This window comes from Melanotaenia boesemani, chromosome 10, assembly GCF_017639745.1.
Source record: "Melanotaenia boesemani isolate fMelBoe1 chromosome 10, fMelBoe1.pri, whole genome shotgun sequence".
Classification (NCBI taxonomy): Eukaryota; Metazoa; Chordata; class Actinopteri; order Atheriniformes; family Melanotaeniidae; genus Melanotaenia; species Melanotaenia boesemani.
Genome location: NC_055691.1, coordinates 9789665 through 9809190, shown reverse-complemented (window position 1 = coordinate 9809190; position 19526 = coordinate 9789665). Strand labels below are relative to the sequence as shown.

The following is a 19526-nucleotide window of genomic DNA, read 5'->3' as shown; positions in this document are numbered from 1 at the left end:
ATGACCAGAGCTGGACACCCCTGATCTATAGTTCAAGAGTCACACAGGAATAAAACCGGATCAAGACAACAGCTGGAATAAAATGTCAGAAATAACATGCACAGACAAGTAGAGCAACCACAGGAATTCATAAGAAACATTTTTATTGTCTTTTATAAATTATAACTTTAAAACATGGTGTTTAGATGTTTAAAGGAAAGTTTGATTATGTGCAGCCACAACTGTGATGGCTACAGGAACATATTTACTTTCAAGGATTAATGTCCTGTTTAATCAGAGGTAACAGAAGAATAAAAAAACGTAAAAACAAAAGTCGTGGCTCAGGCTAACAAGATGTTAACACAGGCAGCTTTCATAACCCGAACTAATCCAATCAATAAATATAAAAATCTCTTCAATATCAATCCAGTGCGAATAAAAATTTCTGTTTTAAAAAAGGACATTTATCAAACATTAACTCTTAAAATTACTATGGCAATATATAATATAGAATTAAGAATTTCCCATCTGCTAGTATGTAAACATAAGAAAATACATACATAAAAATAATTACAAGGAAGCTGTGCACAAAGGTTAATTATAACAAAGTTATATTGTAAGTTTACATGGGTATATGCTAACTGTGCTTCTGTTTTAAAGAATGCAAGATACATTCTAATGAAAAAACTACATCTTTATATTACAAGCAGAAGTAAACAGATTCACTGCTAAGGTTAGGATGTAGCTTCATCTTTGAACCAGTTCAGAACGTTCTCCTTGTTCTCTGCAATCCATTTCATGTTGGCTTGTGTTCTCTCGATGGACTGATCCAACGCCAGCGTCCCGGAGCCAAAACCGACTTCTGCATTGTCGGCCTTGAACTGCATCAGCTGAGACCAGACACACAGACAGTGTACACTCAGGTCACTGGTCTCAACAACCAGACATACTGGTTGTTTATTCAGCATTAACACTCACACATCCAGTATTTAATATTAAAGTCTGTGTACTGCTGTCATTACCAAAGTGACAGCAATCAAACCCAAATCACAACAGAATCAATGTTTGTGGTGTATCTATCTATCTATCTGTCTATCTATCTATCTATCTATCTATCTATCTATCTATCTATCTATCTATCTATCTATCTATCTATCTATCTATCTATCTGTTCGTATATTTTTCAATCTGGCTATTGTACAAAGTAGGAATGCACTGATATCAGTATCAGTATCGGTCTAATAGAATGTGTGTGTATTCATACTGGGTCTTATTGTTAGTTGCTAATTTGAGGGGTAATAAGTTACTAAATAGTTTACAGGTGAGTCTTTTACTTCAGTGGTTCCCACATTTTTTTTGCAGGGTCCCATTTTCATCCACATAACAATGCCAACCCCCCTATCCCACTACCACATGCACCCTAACGCTTACAATGAAACGTTCACAGAAATGCACCGTGAAATAGTCTTTAGTTCACTACTCATACCATTTTAAAAATCCCAATTTGGCATTATCTCTACGAGAAGAGTTGATTTTGGATGAAAGCAACGCTGCTTTTAGCACATGTGCAGATGTAAAAAGACTAAATAAATCAGATATACGGGTCTACATGCACAAGACGTCTGAGATTTATTGGAGAAACCTATCTGTGTTAATCCGATAATGGCTGTTTTCTGTTAAAGGATGTTGGATTAACTGTTTACATGATCACTTGAATGACCCGATAACTAAAGAAATCAGATAATGATCAGATTTTTGGAGTACATGTAAACGGGCTCAATGTCAGCTGCAAACAATCAGACATTTCTGTAGAGTAGTGGTTAGAGCCTGGATGTGTACCGTAAGTTAAAAAAAATAACAAATGCATCAAAATATTAGCTACACAAGATAAGTAAACCTCTCCTTTCTGTCTCATTAACCCACCCAAATCTGGAAAAGTCATTTCAGAGAGGTTTCTAACCTGTTGAAGCTCAAATTCAGTGGAAAAGCGTTCAGTGACTCCATTGATGAGGTTGGAGAAGGAGAATGATCCACCACCGTACCTGTGATAACAAACAAAGCCAGATATTACATCGTCACATCAAACGCATCTCTCTGTTACCTAATAAGGATTTCTATGTGCAGCTCATTTACTCAAAGGAAATAGCTGATAAAGTTATAATAACTTTATTAGTTATATATAGCTTATATAGGTATTAGACATATACTTCCAAGAATAAAAAATTCAGGGGTGTTGCTAGACAAAGGGCTTGGCTGGGGCCCAGGGCCCCCATTACTCAGATCAATTCTTTTTAGTAAGACCTGCTATGTTTATGAAATGTCCATAGTTATCTTCCATCTGCTTCTGTTTATTAAGCAGACTATTACTGCTTTTTTAAAACTGCAGCTGAAACTGAAACACCAAATAATATATATGATATGGTTAAATAAATAGGCTTTTTTTAAAAGATAAATACATTATCCTCCTTTTTGTCTAAAGTCAACTAAAAGTGAACATTTAATCTAATCTAGTCAAGCATATAAGGCTCAATTTACATAAGAATCATCCACTTCTGGATAGAAGCATGAAATTTGGCACAAATTTGGTCAAAAATGTCCTGTTTTATATGAGAGCAAGACCCACCTTGGATGATTCAAGATGGCATCCAAACATGGCCGCCAAAAAACATGTTTTTGCTTATAACTCAAAGTTGTGACCTTTTAGAGCATAATAATGTATTGATGAATACATCTTGGGCTTATTTTGTGTGTAATGTCCACATTTATATTTGCCAATAATACATTATTATGTCCTAGAAGGTCATGATTTTGAGCTATAAGCAAAAACCTGTTTTTCAGCGGCCATGTTTGGACGCCATCTTGAGTAATGCATGTATCCGAGGTGCAGGACAAAATACCTAACTGCATTTGTGCCATATTTCATGATTCTATCCAGAAGTGAATGATTGTTTAATTTGACTGCTGGACTAATCAGATAAATGAATTAATATGTATTCAAGTTAGAAAATAATTCTAATTAAATATCAGATTGTTGCAGTAAATACAGCCAGATAATGTCATTTAATTCTCATCTGAATTTGGAGAGTCCCTTTAAAAAACTAGAGATAATAAAATTTAAATGGTCAGATTTTACTCATCTTTATTTTCATTCACAGATTAATGAGATTGTCAGCTGTTGCTGGAAATGCGTGTTAGAATTTATTCTCCAGTAAAATCCATGAAGTCGTGTTTTGTACTGAACTTCCTGATTTAATTTATTTTACTCCGTGTAAAATAACATGCAGGCTGCATACCTTTCTGATGGATGGTTCTCCCTGATAACCTTATTTTTTCTTTGGAATGCATTGAATTCAATCATTTTGTAGCCTGTAGTCTTGATTTTACTTTGTTGGGGAAAAACTTTTTCCATCCTCCTCTGGCTGTAAGATCACGTTATTCAGTCTATGTAAATTAGTTCAACCATACAGATGTGGGATAAACCATTTTGCATCTTTTTGAAGGGGTGATGGGGCCTTCAGAGAGCATCGTTCATTCCTGCTAATGTAAAATTCAGGATGGTTAATGTTTCACTTGCTGTAAAATTGGAAGAATTTTCTGTTTTAACTTTTAACAGTAGTTTTGACTGAATCATTTTATTTGTACATTGCCTCTTGGGAACAAGAACTCTTCTCAAGCTTAAACATATCTGGGGTTCGCTGTTCTGAAGTCATCTGAGATTAGTTTCTGCTTAATAAAAATTAACAGTAAAGTTTGACATAGCTTTAGTTTCCTAATGACACACTTTTCTCCAAATTCATAGATCCACAGTAGCAAGTGTGCCAACATAGCAAAGGCTCATGGGAAATCCATATCCAGCAGGAATTTGACCTTTTGTGATTGTTACCTTGAGTTATGTGCTTTACTTCCTGTGTTACATTTATATTAACACTAAAAATAATTAGATGGTCTGGTCTGTTTGAATGTTAAATGGCACCATAAGTTTCTCAGTCCTGGTCCTTGGGGACCCTGCTCTGCATGTTTTAGGGGTGTCCATACTTTACCACACCTGATTCAAGTGAAAGGCTCATGAGCAGACTTGCAAAGAACTGGACCAGCAGTTTAAATGATCTGAATCAGGTGTGCTGGAGTTGGAAAGATCTAAAACATGCAGGGCGGTGCTCCCTGAGGACAGTACTGTAAGTGACACCCACCACCACTACCACTAATCTACGTGTTTTACTGGCAGAAATTATGCTGTATAAGAACTTTATAACTGATGTTGGATCAACTTAATTCAATCACTTGTTACCAATTCAAGCAAATAGTTATTTTCCGTGAACGTGACAGGACTTGTGTTTACAGAAAACGGTAAAAAGGCCTGGTCATTTTTTTTCCAGGACAGTCTTTGTTTATTATGGACGTTTTTCTTAGAGTGTCACAGGTGATTATACCGGGGTGTGTGCCATACACCGATGATAAAATGTAAATAAAATCAGGATTTGTTTCCAATAGAAGACAGAAGTTGATCAAGAGAAATTTCTTCTTGAAAAGTGTTGGCTCATCTTTGATCTGATGGCAGATACTTGGAACTGAGGACACAAGCTGGAGCGTTGGGAGAGAAATTGTGTCCCAGTCAGGTCAGATGTAGGATTCTAGCTACTCAGAAGTTCTGGATCTTCATTTCTGTATTTTGCTTTTGTTTCCAGTTGGTCAAAGGTCTAGACTGTGGGAAGGTCTTGATTTCAGTTTTATCTAATTAATTACATGTAAACTGAACACAGTCACTGTAAATGAGCTGTTTACACTCCAAGAATTATTATCCAAAAAATCATTACGTCATGATTTACGGAGGATAAATAAACTTGTTGTATCCATTCAGTAACTTTGATTCAAATTAATACTTTACTTCACAAAGAGCTGGTTAACAAATAACAGTGGCTACATGGTCATTTTGAGAAAGCGGTTACTACTGGCTTATTTACTCAGTAGTAATGCTAATATTCCTTTAATCCTTAAAACTCAAAGCCATTTTTTGCTATTTTTGGTCTGCTTGCTTTTTTCTGTGTGCTCTTCCCAGCAGCATCAGACATGATGTTTCCAGCCTCAACTGTCAGATTATGAGGCTAAAATGATGTAAAATGAATGTATGAATAGATATAGCAGCATAAAGGTCGACCAGAAGAAGAAAGCAGAATTTATTACTAACAGGAACTTTGTAGAAATAACACACAGATCAACAGTGACCAAGCCTTTTCTCATCTGCACATCATTCTCTCAAGTCTTGGCTTTCAGGAGAAAATAAAATTGGCACAGAAACAAACACACAACAGAAACTATTTCCATATTTCCACTTTTTCCTCATTTCCAGTTATTTCTGTTACTATTTACCTGCTATCCTCACTAAACCAACTCCAGTTCAGCTGCTTTGTGGCACCACCGTGCATCAGAAACATCTTCTTGGCTTCATTCCAGCCACAGAGGAGCATTATTTTTCTTCTTTTCAGAAACACATAGAACTTTCTGCTCACTGGTTGATCTTTGGCTGCTCCTGACTGGACATTACTGTCAATCTAAGCTCTCTGATTGGTGGAAAGTTTGACAGGAAGTGGCTTCCTCATCATGTCCAGGTCTAAATAGAGGTCTCTTAGCAACATAGTAGTGATAGTGATCTTTTTATGATGAAAATGTGATACATAATGCTGTTATCATGGATCATTGTGGATTTACCAGATAGTGTCTCTGAATAAACACTACATTTATTGGCGGGATTGTAAACCTCTTGGATGGGATATAAATGCCTGAAAAACTTATGTAGATCACCTGAAGGGTAACTATCCATCACAATTTACCCCACAGAGCTACACACTACCGCCAGAGATCTAGGAGTCCTAAGGGTTAAATGAACTAAAAAAACACTATGAATAAACTGAAGTGAATTTAATTTATTGGCTTTCATAAAACCCATTTCAAGTCATCCCTTATGTTGGTTAATAGATGAGCTGGACGTTTACGCCCTGCCATCAGTCTTCCTTAAGTTCAACATCTGCAGAATTATACTAGTTAAAAAAATCAACATACAGACCAGAATTATGAGGACCAAAGATCACATGAGTTAAAAGTCAATAAATCTGATCTATAAAACCTGTTCCAGATGACAAACATGACTATAAAACTGCTTATCTGTGATTATGTGATGATGTTGCATTAACCAACATGTCATAAATCTGCACTTACAGCCTCTGACTCTGAACTTTATTTCAGCTCCATCATGTTGAAGATTTATTTTAGCTGGACTGAAGCCATCACGTGTAACCAGACTGTACTCACTCTGAGAAGATGTACGACCACCTTGCCCTGACGAAGTCCCACGCCAGAGACTGACCAACCACATTGTTGGCAATGTAGACGATGGTGGAGGTGGCATCCTGCTTCCGGATCATGTCTGGAATCAAAGTGTACTCCAGGTACCTGAGCAGGTAGAATCAGGGTGAATACATGTGCTGCTCAGCTACACTCATACAGTTTGGTGAGTTAATTAACAGACTGAGCCCACCTGTTCAGGAGCCAGGGTTCTTTGGTGCAAGCCAGCGCAGCGCGGAGTTTATCGGCTTCGATAGCGATGCTGGCATTCTTAAACTGCTTCCAGGCGAAGTCCCACTCTGCAACGCCCCCTGCTGCGATGGCGTTGCAGTACACAGTGGAGCGCAGGTTGGGGTGGATGCTGGCAAAGAGATTAAACCTTGAGATGTGCTTTCAAATGTGAATTAATCCAGCTGTGCAATGTGGAGGAATGAACAGGTACAAATGGGATAGATTGTTGTCCGGGTGATATGTACTCACATGTTGTTGCCGCTTGCCTCCCACTGCTTGAACCATCCTTTAACCAGATCTACACATTCTTTCAGGCCTGTACTGCAAGCCAAGCTGATGGCATTCACCTGGTTATACCTGCCGGAAGCAGAGAAAGGCTGACAGGAAGCCAGGAAGAAAACGGAGCGTAATGACGCTCCATTACACCAAACCCTTTTTTTTTCACTTCTAACCATTACAAAAATACTCTGAAATCTTACAGAGATTTTCTAGATTCTGTGTGTGTGTTTAAGGCAGGAATGTGTAGCCTTTGTTCCACTGCACTGCCATGATGAATGGACTTTGTTGTATTTTTTGGTATTTTTGTGATCCTTGTGTAAAACCAGCAGTTGAGGAGGTCCCTTTTAATTTAAGGTGCAAAACTTCATTTGAAATCTCAAATGCAATTAACCCATTTAGATGAAAGAAAAGTTAGAAGTAGTTTGCCTCGCTATCCAGCAGAGGGTACTCTGGTATCAGTGTTCTGAAGTCTTCTGAAGGCTACTTCTGACTGGAAGAAGATGCTACACTGTGGTCATAAAGGGATGGACATGGTCAGCAACAATACTCAGGTAGGTAGTTGAACCATGCCACGTTGGTACTAAAGGGCCCAAAGTGGGCCAAGAAAGCCCCCCCCCCCCACACCCACTCCCAGTAAATACTCGATGGAGTATTTCCATGGAACAACCATGCCATGTTCAAAGTAACTTAAATCATCTTTCTTCCTCATTCTGATGCTCAGTTTGAACTTCAGCAGATCGCCTGCAACATGTCTCCATGACTACATGTGTTGAGTTGCTGCCATGTGATTGGCTGATTAGATACTAGCGTTAACAAGCGGGTGGACAGGTGGACCTGATAAAGTGGAAGGTAGGACCTTCCTTCACCTCTACTACATCCACCTTATAACAACTTCTCTCCTTGTTTATTATTAAACTGACTGAATCAAAAGCAGAACCTGCAATCAGCAGTAGCACAAACATCATAAGTGGGTGAAATTAGCTTTAATTAGTTAGAACTAGAGTTCTCCTGGTTCCACACAACAGAATCAGCTCTAAAACAATCACTTTATTACATGATTAATCTTTACTCACTGGTCCATGTGTCCATCGGGCACTTTGACCCAGTTGCCTGTCAGCTCCTTGTAGTAATTAAACAGATGTGTGACCTGGCTCTTCAGGTAGGCCTGCAAACAACAGAGATGTGAGGAACAGCATGATGACAGAACCTGGCTGCTGTAGGTTTACTGTGGTGGAGGTGCACCTGCATGGGGCCGTACACCTCGCTGCGATCGAACATGAGGTTAAAGAAGCCCAGGTTGTTCAAGGCTGACTTCCACGGCATGTATTCCCGCTCATTTTTCAGGTACTTGGTGGTGTTGAGGGCCTGCACTGTTGGGATGATCTTTGCTCTTTGAGAAAAAAAATTGTCATAATGAAATCAGGTGTGAATGAGGACATATGAGTGCACATAAGAAAACGCCTTTCACATTATTTGTTGAATCATTTATTTTCTGGGTAAGTATTTGTTTATTTTCATTATTTGCCCTTATTGCTCTGAACTTTTTGTTTCCTCATTGACTTTTCAACAAATATTTATGAGGAAATAAGTTAAAAAATGATGTTTTCTAGAACCTTCTACACAGGAGAATAGCTGTAACCCTAACAGACACATGGAAGGAGCCTGTTAATGATAAAACTGACATTTAAAGATTAAATCTCAATAATATTTTGATCATATCCTGATTTCTTCTCAGTTAATAAAATAAAGACATTAGGGAAAAACAATTTTTTTCAGTTCTTACAAGTGAATCAACCTCAATGAGAAAACTAGACTGAGATACTGCAATTACTTATTATGGTTTTGTCCCAAATATGGCCTGAAAAGTCTCCATCTGATCCAAAATGCTGCAACGAGGATTCTCATTAGATTATCTGAGATCACATTTCTCCAGTTTTCTCTTCATCGGCTTCCCGTTAAATCCAGAACAGAATTTGAAGCTCCTAGTGACAAAGATCTCAGAGGTCCAGACTTTCCTATCAGAGATTCACTCTCAGACTGCAGGTTTACTGGTGGTTTCTAGAGGTTCTACAAGTAGAATGGGAGACAGAACCTTCAGTTATCGGACCCCTCTTTGTGGAACCAGCTCCCAGTTTGGCTTCAGGAAGCAGACACCCTCTCTACCTTCAGATCATCTTCAAACCTTCCTTCCTGATAAATCTTATAGCAGGTCTGGCTTGGTGACCCTGATCCATATGTCTAGACCTGCTGCCATAGGCCGAGGCTCTGCTGTTGTTGTTGTCATTCATTTGTGTTTCTCTCCTTCTTTTCAGCAGGTATCCCTGGATTATCCTGCTGGTTGGCCCCTCTTTCCTGTCCTCTACACCCCAGTCGTCTAGCCAGATGACTGTCCTACCTCTTCTGGTCCTGATTGAGGTTTTCCTTCCTGGTTCTGGTCCTGATGGAGGTTTTCCTTCCTGGTGCTAGTCCTGATGGAGGTTTTCCTTCCTGGTGCTAGTCCTGATGAAGGTTTTCCTTCCTGTTTCTGGTCCCGGTGGAGGTTTTCCTTCCTGGTGCTAGTCCTGATGGAGGTTTTCCTTCCTGTTTCTGGTCCCGATGGAGGTTTTTCTTCCTGGTGCTAGTCCTGATGGAGGTTTTCCTTGCTGTTCTGGTCCTGATGGAGGTTTCCTCTCCACTGTCTCCTCGTGCAGCTCAGGATGGATTGAATTAAAAAGAAGATTTGATCCAATCCGTCGGTTTCCTCAGCTCGGTCATTATTTTACGAATTGTTTAAATGAACACAGTTATTCTAAATTGGATTGATGTGGATCATAAAGTGGACTCGTTTTAATTAGATTATAACTAGACTACAATGAACTGGACTTTATTGGACTGGGTCTGTAAAAGTGCTTTGAGATCACTTTAATTTACTGATGCAGTTTGCGTTAGATGGGGGATAAGTGGCATCTGTAACGGCTGCCATCTCCAACTTCACAAATTCATCCAGCTAAATATTTTATAATTCTTCATTTAATCTGCAGAAATTAAATCTAAGACTTTGTGTTGCAAAACAAACAACAGATGATACAAAACTTGCTGGAGATCAATAGTAACCAATACTTTATGTGGTTCAGGTAACAGTTTAATTTTAATCCCCAAAACTCTCCATCATATGTGGTGATGTGTAACAGCTGTGCTATATCATTACGTCCCTGTAAACAGTGGAAATGAATATTCCTCGGATTCTACCGACCATTCAGTCTCTTTGCCCTCACCAGCAGGACTTACCTGGCCAGGTTGAAGGCGTCGTCCACCAGCTGAGCTCTGTTTATCACTGGGATGTCCTGAAACAACAACAGCACCATGTCAGATGTTTCTAGTCAGAGTGATAGCAGTGTGTGTCAGCTAACAGGTCCTACCGTGTGAGTGCCGCTCAGAGCTGTTAGCAGTTTGTCCCAGTTGGCCTGGTCATAGTTGACTCTGTAGTAACCAACCACATTGAGGTTGGCCAGGACCCAGTCGGTGCCTGTCACCTTCATCGGTTCAAATGTAGCTACGGAGAAAAGAAGTTTGTCACTGACATCATGTACAAGACCAGAAAAAAAAACTTTTTTTAACATTTTAGTTGCGTCAGTCTGAACTGGATCTCTTTTAGGCTGATTTTGTGCAACTAGAAGAGCTGAAAATCTCCAACAGATATGCTGGAGATGCTGGTTCTTTACGTATTTCCAGGAAAAGAGAAAACATGTGAACCAGTGTAGAGAAAAGTGCACCTCTTCATATAAAAATAAAAATGTTTGAAAGTGAATATTTTTACTTCATCAGTCTGAACCCTCCTGGAGAAGCTTTCTGTCATTTCTTTAACTAGTCTCCAGGAATAGTTCTCCAGGACCCTTGAAGGACTTTCCAAAACTCTTCTTTGGATGTTTCTGCCTTTTTGTTGTGTTCTCTGTCCAGATAATCCCACACAGCTTCAGTAATGTTGAGGTCCGGGTTCTGGGAAGGATCCATCCCTCCATCGGATCTGTTTCCACTGATCATCAGTCCAGTTCTTGTGTCATGTGACATACCTCAGCCTTTTCTTCCTGTTTCCTTCCTTAAGAATGGCTTAAGGAGCACGTCCTGGTTCAGGTCTTTGCTGGATTTGTCCCTATTTCTTCAGGACCTCACTTTCAGATCCTGTTCATCTGCTATAGGTAGTTTTTTTTAGTCCTCTAATTGTCCAAATAGTTTAATTTTCAGCTAACAGCTCTTTGGCAATCAGCTTGTTGCTGCTAAAATCCTGTTTTCATTCTGTCAAACTGTCTGATCTTTGCTGGTTATCAGAGATTAAACTAAAGAAATGGGAACACAATGTGTCTTTGTTACAGGCTGCTGGTAACAAAAAGCCTAAAGATCCAGTTTAAACTGGTTCTGTCTGAGTGGTCTGTTAACTGTCAACGGCTCTGGTTCATCCCTTGAGTTAGGAGCCGTTTTTATCTTGAACGATTCGTAGTACAGAGTTAATTTCCTCTGAAAATGATCAAGTACCAGGAGTAGACTGAAAATGAGGGGAAAAAAATCCAAAGAAAATTTCAGAAAGCTGGAGAACTACTGATGAAGACCAGTTTCAGATTACAACTAAACCTGACGTCTGGGAAGAGAATTATAAAGAAATGAGGCGTAGATCAAGATTTTACTCTTTTACTGAACAAATGTTTACTGAAACAGGATTATAACATATGTCAGCTCAAAGTCAGCAGTCTATTGTCTGTATTTCTAAAGATATGAGAGACTGACACTAATTCATCATACAGTTTTTATGGTTTTATGAAATTTTATGATTTCTGACTAACCAAAGCCCAAAATGACCTAATTTTAGATAACTTTATGAACAAGTTTTATGTCCTAGACCATTGGTTCCCAACCTGTTGTCCTTCAGGAGCCTATTCATGCAAATACTAAAAAGCTATTAATGAAACCATGTTGGTTTCATGTTTTTAAAAGTGAGATTCTCACCATAAATACTCTTCTCTGGCTAGTTCTGTCCTTTAATAAAGCCAAAGTTAATTTAACAACATATAGCCTTAACTTTTTTTCTTAAAATAGGGACAATGTGTGGACATTCCACACATTCAAAGCATCTGGGACCCCCTGTGCTCTTGGGGGACCCCCCCAGGTTGGGAACTATTGTCCTAAACCATCAGAACGTGTCAGTGTTGCTTACCTGTTTTATCCTTCAGCCATACAGCTTCCTGGACGACTTTAGTCTTCATCCACTTAATTGGAACAATCCACTGATAGCTGTAACAGAAACACATGAGTCATCACTTCTTTACTGACTGTGACTGCTTTTTATGAGACGGAAAACATAGTTTCTATCAGCTGATGTTATTCCACAGAATTCTAAGCTGAGGAGTCGTGATCAAAGAGCAGAAACAAGAAGACTTCACAGGGAGAGAGAGGTTGGAAAAAAGGTGGAGTAAATACTTGAAAGGGGATGGAGTAGTGACTTCAGAGTCTGGATCCAGGAGGAAGTGCTGCTGGGAAACGGCACCATCGGCGGTGTTGATGGTAACCACGGGAAAACCCATCTGCAGCACCCAGGTGTTCATGATGTTGGTGACGGTGTCGGGAAGGTTGGTGCCGCTGGTGCTGACAGCCTGTGGAAGCAAAAAACTGAATGACCACTTATTCATTACCTCCATACTCATAAGTGACAGGAATGTGTAATCAGGATGTAAAATAGCAAATAAAGATTGCAAGATGTTTCTTTCCTGTTCAAATTCTAATTTGATCCCCTCATCAATGCTGCTGTGGTTCAAATGAGTCATATGAAGTAATGGAGGCCAACTTTGCCAATAGTTCCAGTAGCAGAACAGCACCATTAATAGAACAAGGTTATTCAGTTCGGTCCTACAAGGTCCGCAATCCAGCAGGTTTTCCATGTATCCTTGCTTCAACACACTTGACTAAAATTAATTAGTCATTTGGCAGAACTTGATTGGCTGTTAGATCCATTTAATTTGATGCAGGTGTGTTGAAGCAGGGATACATGGAAACCCTGCTGGATTGCCGACCTTGTAGGACCGAAATGAATAATCCTGATATAGAATTATAAAAATCAAAATGTACTAGAAAAATACAAGTTCAGTATTGACACAGGAGAAAACTACTGCATTGTTATCATATTGCACTCAAGCATTGAGTTATCATTCCCCTCAGTCCAGTTTGTATAGTTAACTAGACTGCAATGATGTTAACGTTCCCTATAGTCGGATGTCCCTCTGTTACCCCCCTCCCTCTAAAGTGTGAAGTTATACAAGGTGAGGAACAAGAGTTTCTAAGCTGCCATTTAATGGATAGTAATAATAATGGATTAGATTTATATAGCGCTTTTTAAGGCACTATAACTATAAATGTTTATAAATGATTTTAATATATTAAAAATAGTTAGTTAAAATCTTGAGATACAATAAAAATGTGAATAAAAAGAACTAAAACTGGATTATTGTGTGGTTCTCCTCAGGGTTCAGACTGTTTACAAATCCCTCATTTTCTGTGGGTTCTTCTCTGAAGGGGGTCGGGATGGACTAGGGCTGATTTTTATCACAACAGTAACTACATGTTTATAAGTGAAGAGTGTGCAGAGGAGGACATGCCATTTCCAGATGCTTCCACAGGTCTGTGTAGACGGAGTTCCCATAAGCAAACTCATTCAGGTAGGTCTGCAGGAGAAACAGAACACAAATAAATAAGTGGAGATAACCTGAAAGATAAAACTTTCTACAGGCAGCCTCATTAAACCACATTCTTCCCTGTGGAGAGAATTTGATATGTAGTGCTAATGCAGGACACACACATCTGTATTTTCTCTTTAAGAGTTGAAAGATGGATCCATTTGAGCCTCAGCCGGGTAGTCCCATCCTTCACTTCGGAGTGAAAATTAAAGCTTTGCAAATAAAAACAATAATTCAAAAGAATGCTATTTATAATCTGGTTATCAGACTGTTTCTGCTTTTCGAAAGAGGAAATACTTGATAAAAGGTGATTCATTGGATCACTTAATCCATCAGCAGATAAAGGTGTATTATTTCCCACACGGAGCACCGTAAAAGCTGCATATAAAGAAATAAAACTAAAAGAACAAGAGATCATTCTGATCAACATACCACAGGTGAATGTCACAAACATCAAACTCTACTAACTGAACCAATCTGTAAAGACAAGAAGGACTTTAATTTAGCATGTGATATGCCCAAAACTTGTCTTATTTAACTTAGATGCATGATGAGTTTAGTCACTCAGAAAACTGAGTAAGTCTGTTTATCTGCTCCAGTTTGCTCACTCATCTCTCTCCAGGTTTTTAATTTTCAGATGGTATGTGACTTATATTACCTTTAATTGTGATCACAAAGTTACAGTAGAGGGTGTGAATAACATTTCTCTTTGGCCCCACTCACGTCATTCCCCCTAAAGTTGTTAATAAATGACAGAGGAGAACTTTTGAACCATTGTTATGTGATCGTTTTGTGAACCTGCTGCAGGAGGTTTAACCAGTCAGGTGACAGAAAATACTAAACTCTCCTCTATCTGGTCAGACAGGAATGTGAATTATCATGATGTCCAGTCAAAAACGAATCTTTGGTTTGTAAAAATGGATAATATCCATTTAGCACCTGTTAAAAGTCTTCACATTTACAGTTCAGGTCTGGTTCTAGAACATTTTTCAGTGAGTCTCACCATTAAAAAAGGTTTTAAGTTCCTCGGTCCAAACTGATGTCTACATTCATATAACAAACCACGTGTGTGATTGCTAATGTCTGACGCTTGCTTGAAATCAATACAAAATTTTAATTTTCATAAATATACAATCAAAATTGATTCTAAAATGATAAAGGTGGTTAAAAGCAGATGAAATCTACCAAGAAAGGTCATGATGAGTCATTATCCTGAGGGTTTCGAGCCTAAAGAAAAGGTGTTCATGGTGTAAGGTGAACCGGATAAACACGTAAGAACCAAAACCAGGACGAAGATCTGCTCAGCTTCCCATCAGCATGATGTACTCTGTAATCTTTACCTGGAGTCCCTTTGTGAAGACCTGTTCAGTCAGGAAGTCTGACAACATCCTGAGGACGGATGCTCCCTGAGGATGGGGGAAAACTCATTCAGTATAGTGTTCATGCAGGCAGACACCTGTCAGGTGTTTTACTCATTCTTTGTGCATGTGGAGCTGTAGGAAAGCTTGTGTTTGCATGTTTACTTTGCTGTATGAGATGGCATCAAACAGCTCGCTGATCTGTGCCGGTCTCTGGATGTCCTCCTCTTTAGAGGACAGCGGATGAGAGGAAGCCAATGCGTCGATGGCAAACACTCTGTGGACGTCACTGAGCACCATCAGGTCTTTCTGTCGTGACACAATCAGAGGGTAGGGTTAAAACTCTCCTGTGCACCTGTGCTGATACCCAAGGTCATGAGGCAGCGACGATGAGGGGTGGGGTTGGGATCCTTACCACATTCCAGCTGGGTTCAGCCTTGTCCGCTCCCAAGTACTCCACGTATGATGCAAAGCCTTCATTCAGCCACAAGTCATTCCACCAGCGCAGTGTGACCAGGTTACCGAACCACTGAGGGAGACGTTAAAACACACGGATGTCAGACATAAGCAGCTCCAGTCAAGACTCAGCTTGAGATTTAATGTCTTTTAAACTTGAATCCCTTGTGATTTAAGCTTTCAACAACTTTACCAGCTTCCAGACTAATAAATATAAAGATTCAACATCCTACAAGGTAGACTTTTATGTTTTCTGATTTAAGAGTGAAGCCAAAAACATTCAAATATTAACCCTAACCCTTCAATGCATAGTGTCCATTACAGTGGACACCTATTTCAAGAGTGTTTTCTAATATACTCATGGGTGAGGATGGTATATTTGCAAATTAGCCACTTCACTGGACATTTGTTAGTCATCCAATACACTGCCACTCACTGAAGAATACATGAATATATTATAAAATATATATAAACATACATTGTAATTACCAAGTTTGCTTCAGTTAAAAACAAGACAGCTATATTTTTATATAATATATTTATATTATATAAATATGACAACATATTATTTAACAAATATTTATATAGATTCCAGACCAGCCTCAGTATGCTTTGGGTATGTCTTGGATAGGTGTTTAAGGTCAGTTTTACCAGAAGGGAACAGAATAAAAGCTTTGACATGACAGAGAAGAGGTTTTTAGGTTTCTAACTTGAGATTTTATCTGAAGCATGCTTTAACTTGGGACTAAACAGTTAACTCTTGCAAAACAAGTCAAAGTTTAGAGTTTGTTGAGTTGAATTTGGTTTTGTTAGGGCTTGACACTTGACTAATAACGTTTGGTAAACACCAAACTCTGAGATGGACCCCCGTTGCCTTCAGAACTCACCATGTGCGCCAGTTCGTGAGCGATGATGGTAGCAATCCTTTCCTTGTTGGAGTTAGAGGAGAATTCCTCGTCGTACAGCAGCGCCGTCTCTCTGTAGGTGATCAGACCCCAGTTTTCCATGGCTCCAGCATTAAAATCTGGGAGAGCTATCTGGTCTGCAACAGGAAAGAGAAAACGTTAACAGTTATCCACTGAGCAGTTATCAGTCTTTAATCTTTTTAATCTTTTATCTGCTTTTGTTTGTTAAAGTTCCACACAGTAGGTCATCAATAACATTAACAGATGGAAAACAAATGAATGAATGAATGAATGAATGAATGAATGAATGAATAAATGAATGAATGAATAAATGAATGAATGAATGAATGAATGAATGAATGAATGAATGAATGAATGAATGAATGAATGAATGAATGAATGAATGCTCAGTACAGACAACCCACAAACCAACTCTTTGTCAATCTGAAAGCACTCAAATTCAGAGATCTAGTTGACTTTAAAATAATACAATTCATGTACTTAGTAATTCATCAAAAAGTACCACAAAGTATCCAGGGGTTTTTTCAGATAAGGGAAAGTACATATGCACTACGAGGTACAAGTATGCTAAAAACACCTATGGTAAGAACGAAAACAAAATACCATTGTACTACAACTAAAAGAGTCAAGCTATGGAACACTTTAAGTGTAAGTTTTTTATTGTTTTAATTAAATTTCCTTACTTTATCCATATATGGTAAAAGAGTTCATAGAGGACTTATTATATAATTTTTAATTAATTAATGTTCATGTCAAATTTTGACACTTCCTGATGCTGCTAATCCCAAAGAAAAAGTTATTGGGGAAAATTATTCACTTTTTGTGTTTACTGTCTCAATTTTAAAATCAAGTTTTAATCACAAAACTGGCATTTAAGAAGTTAATATTCAGAAACACCAGAAATATTTCTGAAATATTTACTGATCACATAGTTGTGAAGTACCAGTTTAATCTCATCTCTTATAGTTCATTTAATGACTGCATGTTAATGTCTAATCTGAAACATAAAGCCCAACTAAAACGGCTTCAGACTTGTTAAATTATTTAACACAAAAAATCCTTAATCACTGTTGCATCAAAACCTGTCCATGTCCAACATCCCAGAACAGGTAACAGAAATTACAAACCCACCAACAAAACGCTTCCCTGTAACTATCAGATGAGCCAGACGTCAATAAACTACAACAATAGAAGAAGGATGGGCTTTTTTATTGATTAAAAAAGGCTGACATGAGGCTGTCTCATCTGTAAAGGTAAATCATTTCTAAGGTTTACCAGTAAAAAAACATATTATAGCAATAAACTTATGGCTGCTGGAGTCAGAGGATTTCTTTGCAGCTGATGGAAACACGTGCATGAGGTGCTGGAAACGGAAAGCTACGCATTTACGGGAACTTCACAGAAACAAGAAGGTGGAAAAATAAACCAGTGACACTGAACTGGCCTTTGGCTGAAAGGAATAAAAACGGTGTAATGGTAAAGTTAGATGTTGGTTGTGTGGAGGAAAGAAAAAGAAATCTCTTATCTGCAGGCCTTGAGCTGACCTTCAGTTGACCAGCTTTCTGTCTTTTTGTGGTCTCTAAGGCCGGTTGTATCTATTTGCAGTAATTGTTACGTCTCTGAGGCTGATTTGATTTCTATCACATCCGGCTGATTAAGTGATTTAAGTAAAAGATCTGAAAAATTATTTATCTATTAAATTTTTGGAGGAGAATTTTTTAAAGTGAACGTTTCTCTCCTTAATGACTCAAGAGGGCAGTTTTCTGCTAACCTACTAGAAAAAATGAAAGGATGGCTTGAAACTGAACAAGACAAATGTAAACACAGGAAGGTTATACATCTATTATAGATCTTTCACTCCATGTTGATAAATACGTGTCCAGCAGTCATTAACAGTGTTTTCAGCAACACGAAACACTAATTTTTCTACTAACCCATTTTGTAAGGATTAGATACCAGTTCTCCTTGGAAACTAAAATAATATGTGGTCATCCAGCCCCTCAACAAGATCACAAGTGGCCTGTGCGATAGCTACATCACCACTGCTACTTAAACTGTGAAATGAAAGAGGTCCTGATCCCAGAAAAGAAAAAAAGTAGGTATAACAGGAGACTGAGTTGCAGTGGACTCACCAGACTTCGGCAGAGGGTAGCTGGAGCTGTAGTACTCCTCAAAGAATTTAAGGATGGGTCCGGTTATGCTGAGGGCATACGCTCCTTGGCCATCAGCAATGGCAGAACGACGAGCGAAGATACGGATCTAAATACAAAGTAAACCACATTATTCCACAGCTTTGAATTTGATGTCAGTAACATTTTCCTGACACTCACTGACTAAAAAAGCTCCATCAAGTATTTTATCAATTATCTGTTGCTGCTGCGCCTTTAGTACTTTCAGATAAATAAGAATTATCTATTTTTTTTGCTTCTGTGCATCTTAAAGACTTCAAGACAACTTAATTGATCCCAAAAAGACAATCAATTTGTAGCTCCCCCACATCCACATCACATTTCAACAATCAGTCATCAAAACAAGAAACAATGGCCTCGTCAGCAACAAACACAAAAAGTTCATAAAACCTGAATAAGTAAAAGAAAAAAGTATCATGAAAATTATAATATAAATACAAGAAACGATTAGTTTTACTCAAAGGAGCACGATAGCAGCAACTAGAAGACTTCATCACAAACAGCCCCATTTTTTATCTGATCCTCCCAGAGCGAACTCAAATCTCTCAGTTTTACTCCTATTATCTTTGAACAGAGCCAAACATTAGCTACATTTACAGGGACAAATATTTCATCTATCCCATTAAAATCAATCTGATCAGAGATTCCAGCTGACATGTTCACATGGACGCTGATAAAAATGATCTGATCAGCTGTATTTACATGATGGACAGATTCCTACTAGTTTGGAAGAAGAAGATTTTCTTTATTTTGTACCCTCTGACCGTTAAATTGTTCAGTGATCCTTTTCCTTCTCACAGTTTTGGTTTGCTCCTGCAATTCTTCAACTTAAACTCATAACATTATGTACCCCCACATGGTTCGATCATGGGCAGGAACAGCATTCCCCACAGAAACAATCAGAATAAGTGTACACATTGTTATTTTCTTCCTGCCGATCCAATTGTGAAAATGTTTAAACCACCCCTCTCGATCAGACTGAAAATTTTTTCCAATCAAAGCCGATCGGATCAGCTGACACTTTGACATGATGCAATTTAACTCTGGTTGGACGTTAGAGCCCATAAAACC

The 19526-nt window shown here is 38.5% G+C and overlaps 1 protein-coding gene across 3 annotated transcripts in view; it reads right to left on the bottom strand.

Annotated features, from left to right (window-relative positions):
- Positions 1 to 123: 123 nt before the first annotated feature.
- The window catches only part of LOC121647887 (aminopeptidase N-like), a 32678-nt gene continuing 13275 nt past the window's right edge, over positions 124 to 19526 (bottom strand). For all 3 annotated transcript variants that reach the window (XM_041997670.1, XM_041997671.1, XM_041997669.1), the window contains 17 exons: positions 18399 to 18525; positions 16228 to 16382; positions 15300 to 15413; positions 15050 to 15193; positions 14867 to 14932; positions 13449 to 13514; positions 12277 to 12449; positions 12014 to 12090; positions 10227 to 10360; positions 10096 to 10151; positions 8071 to 8218; positions 7902 to 7993; positions 6799 to 6906; positions 6512 to 6679; positions 6286 to 6426; positions 1940 to 2021; positions 124 to 869 (listed from right to left, as the gene is read on the bottom strand). In XM_041997670.1, the coding sequence (XP_041853604.1) occupies positions 714 to 869; positions 1940 to 2021; positions 6286 to 6426; positions 6512 to 6679; positions 6799 to 6906; positions 7902 to 7993; positions 8071 to 8218; positions 10096 to 10151; positions 10227 to 10360; positions 12014 to 12090; positions 12277 to 12449; positions 13449 to 13514; positions 14867 to 14932; positions 15050 to 15193; positions 15300 to 15413; positions 16228 to 16382; positions 18399 to 18525 (2007 nt within the window). In that variant the 3' untranslated portion in view covers positions 124 to 713. The remainder of the gene's footprint in view (positions 870 to 1939; positions 2022 to 6285; positions 6427 to 6511; positions 6680 to 6798; positions 6907 to 7901; positions 7994 to 8070; positions 8219 to 10095; positions 10152 to 10226; positions 10361 to 12013; positions 12091 to 12276; positions 12450 to 13448; positions 13515 to 14866; positions 14933 to 15049; positions 15194 to 15299; positions 15414 to 16227; positions 16383 to 18398; positions 18526 to 19526) is intronic.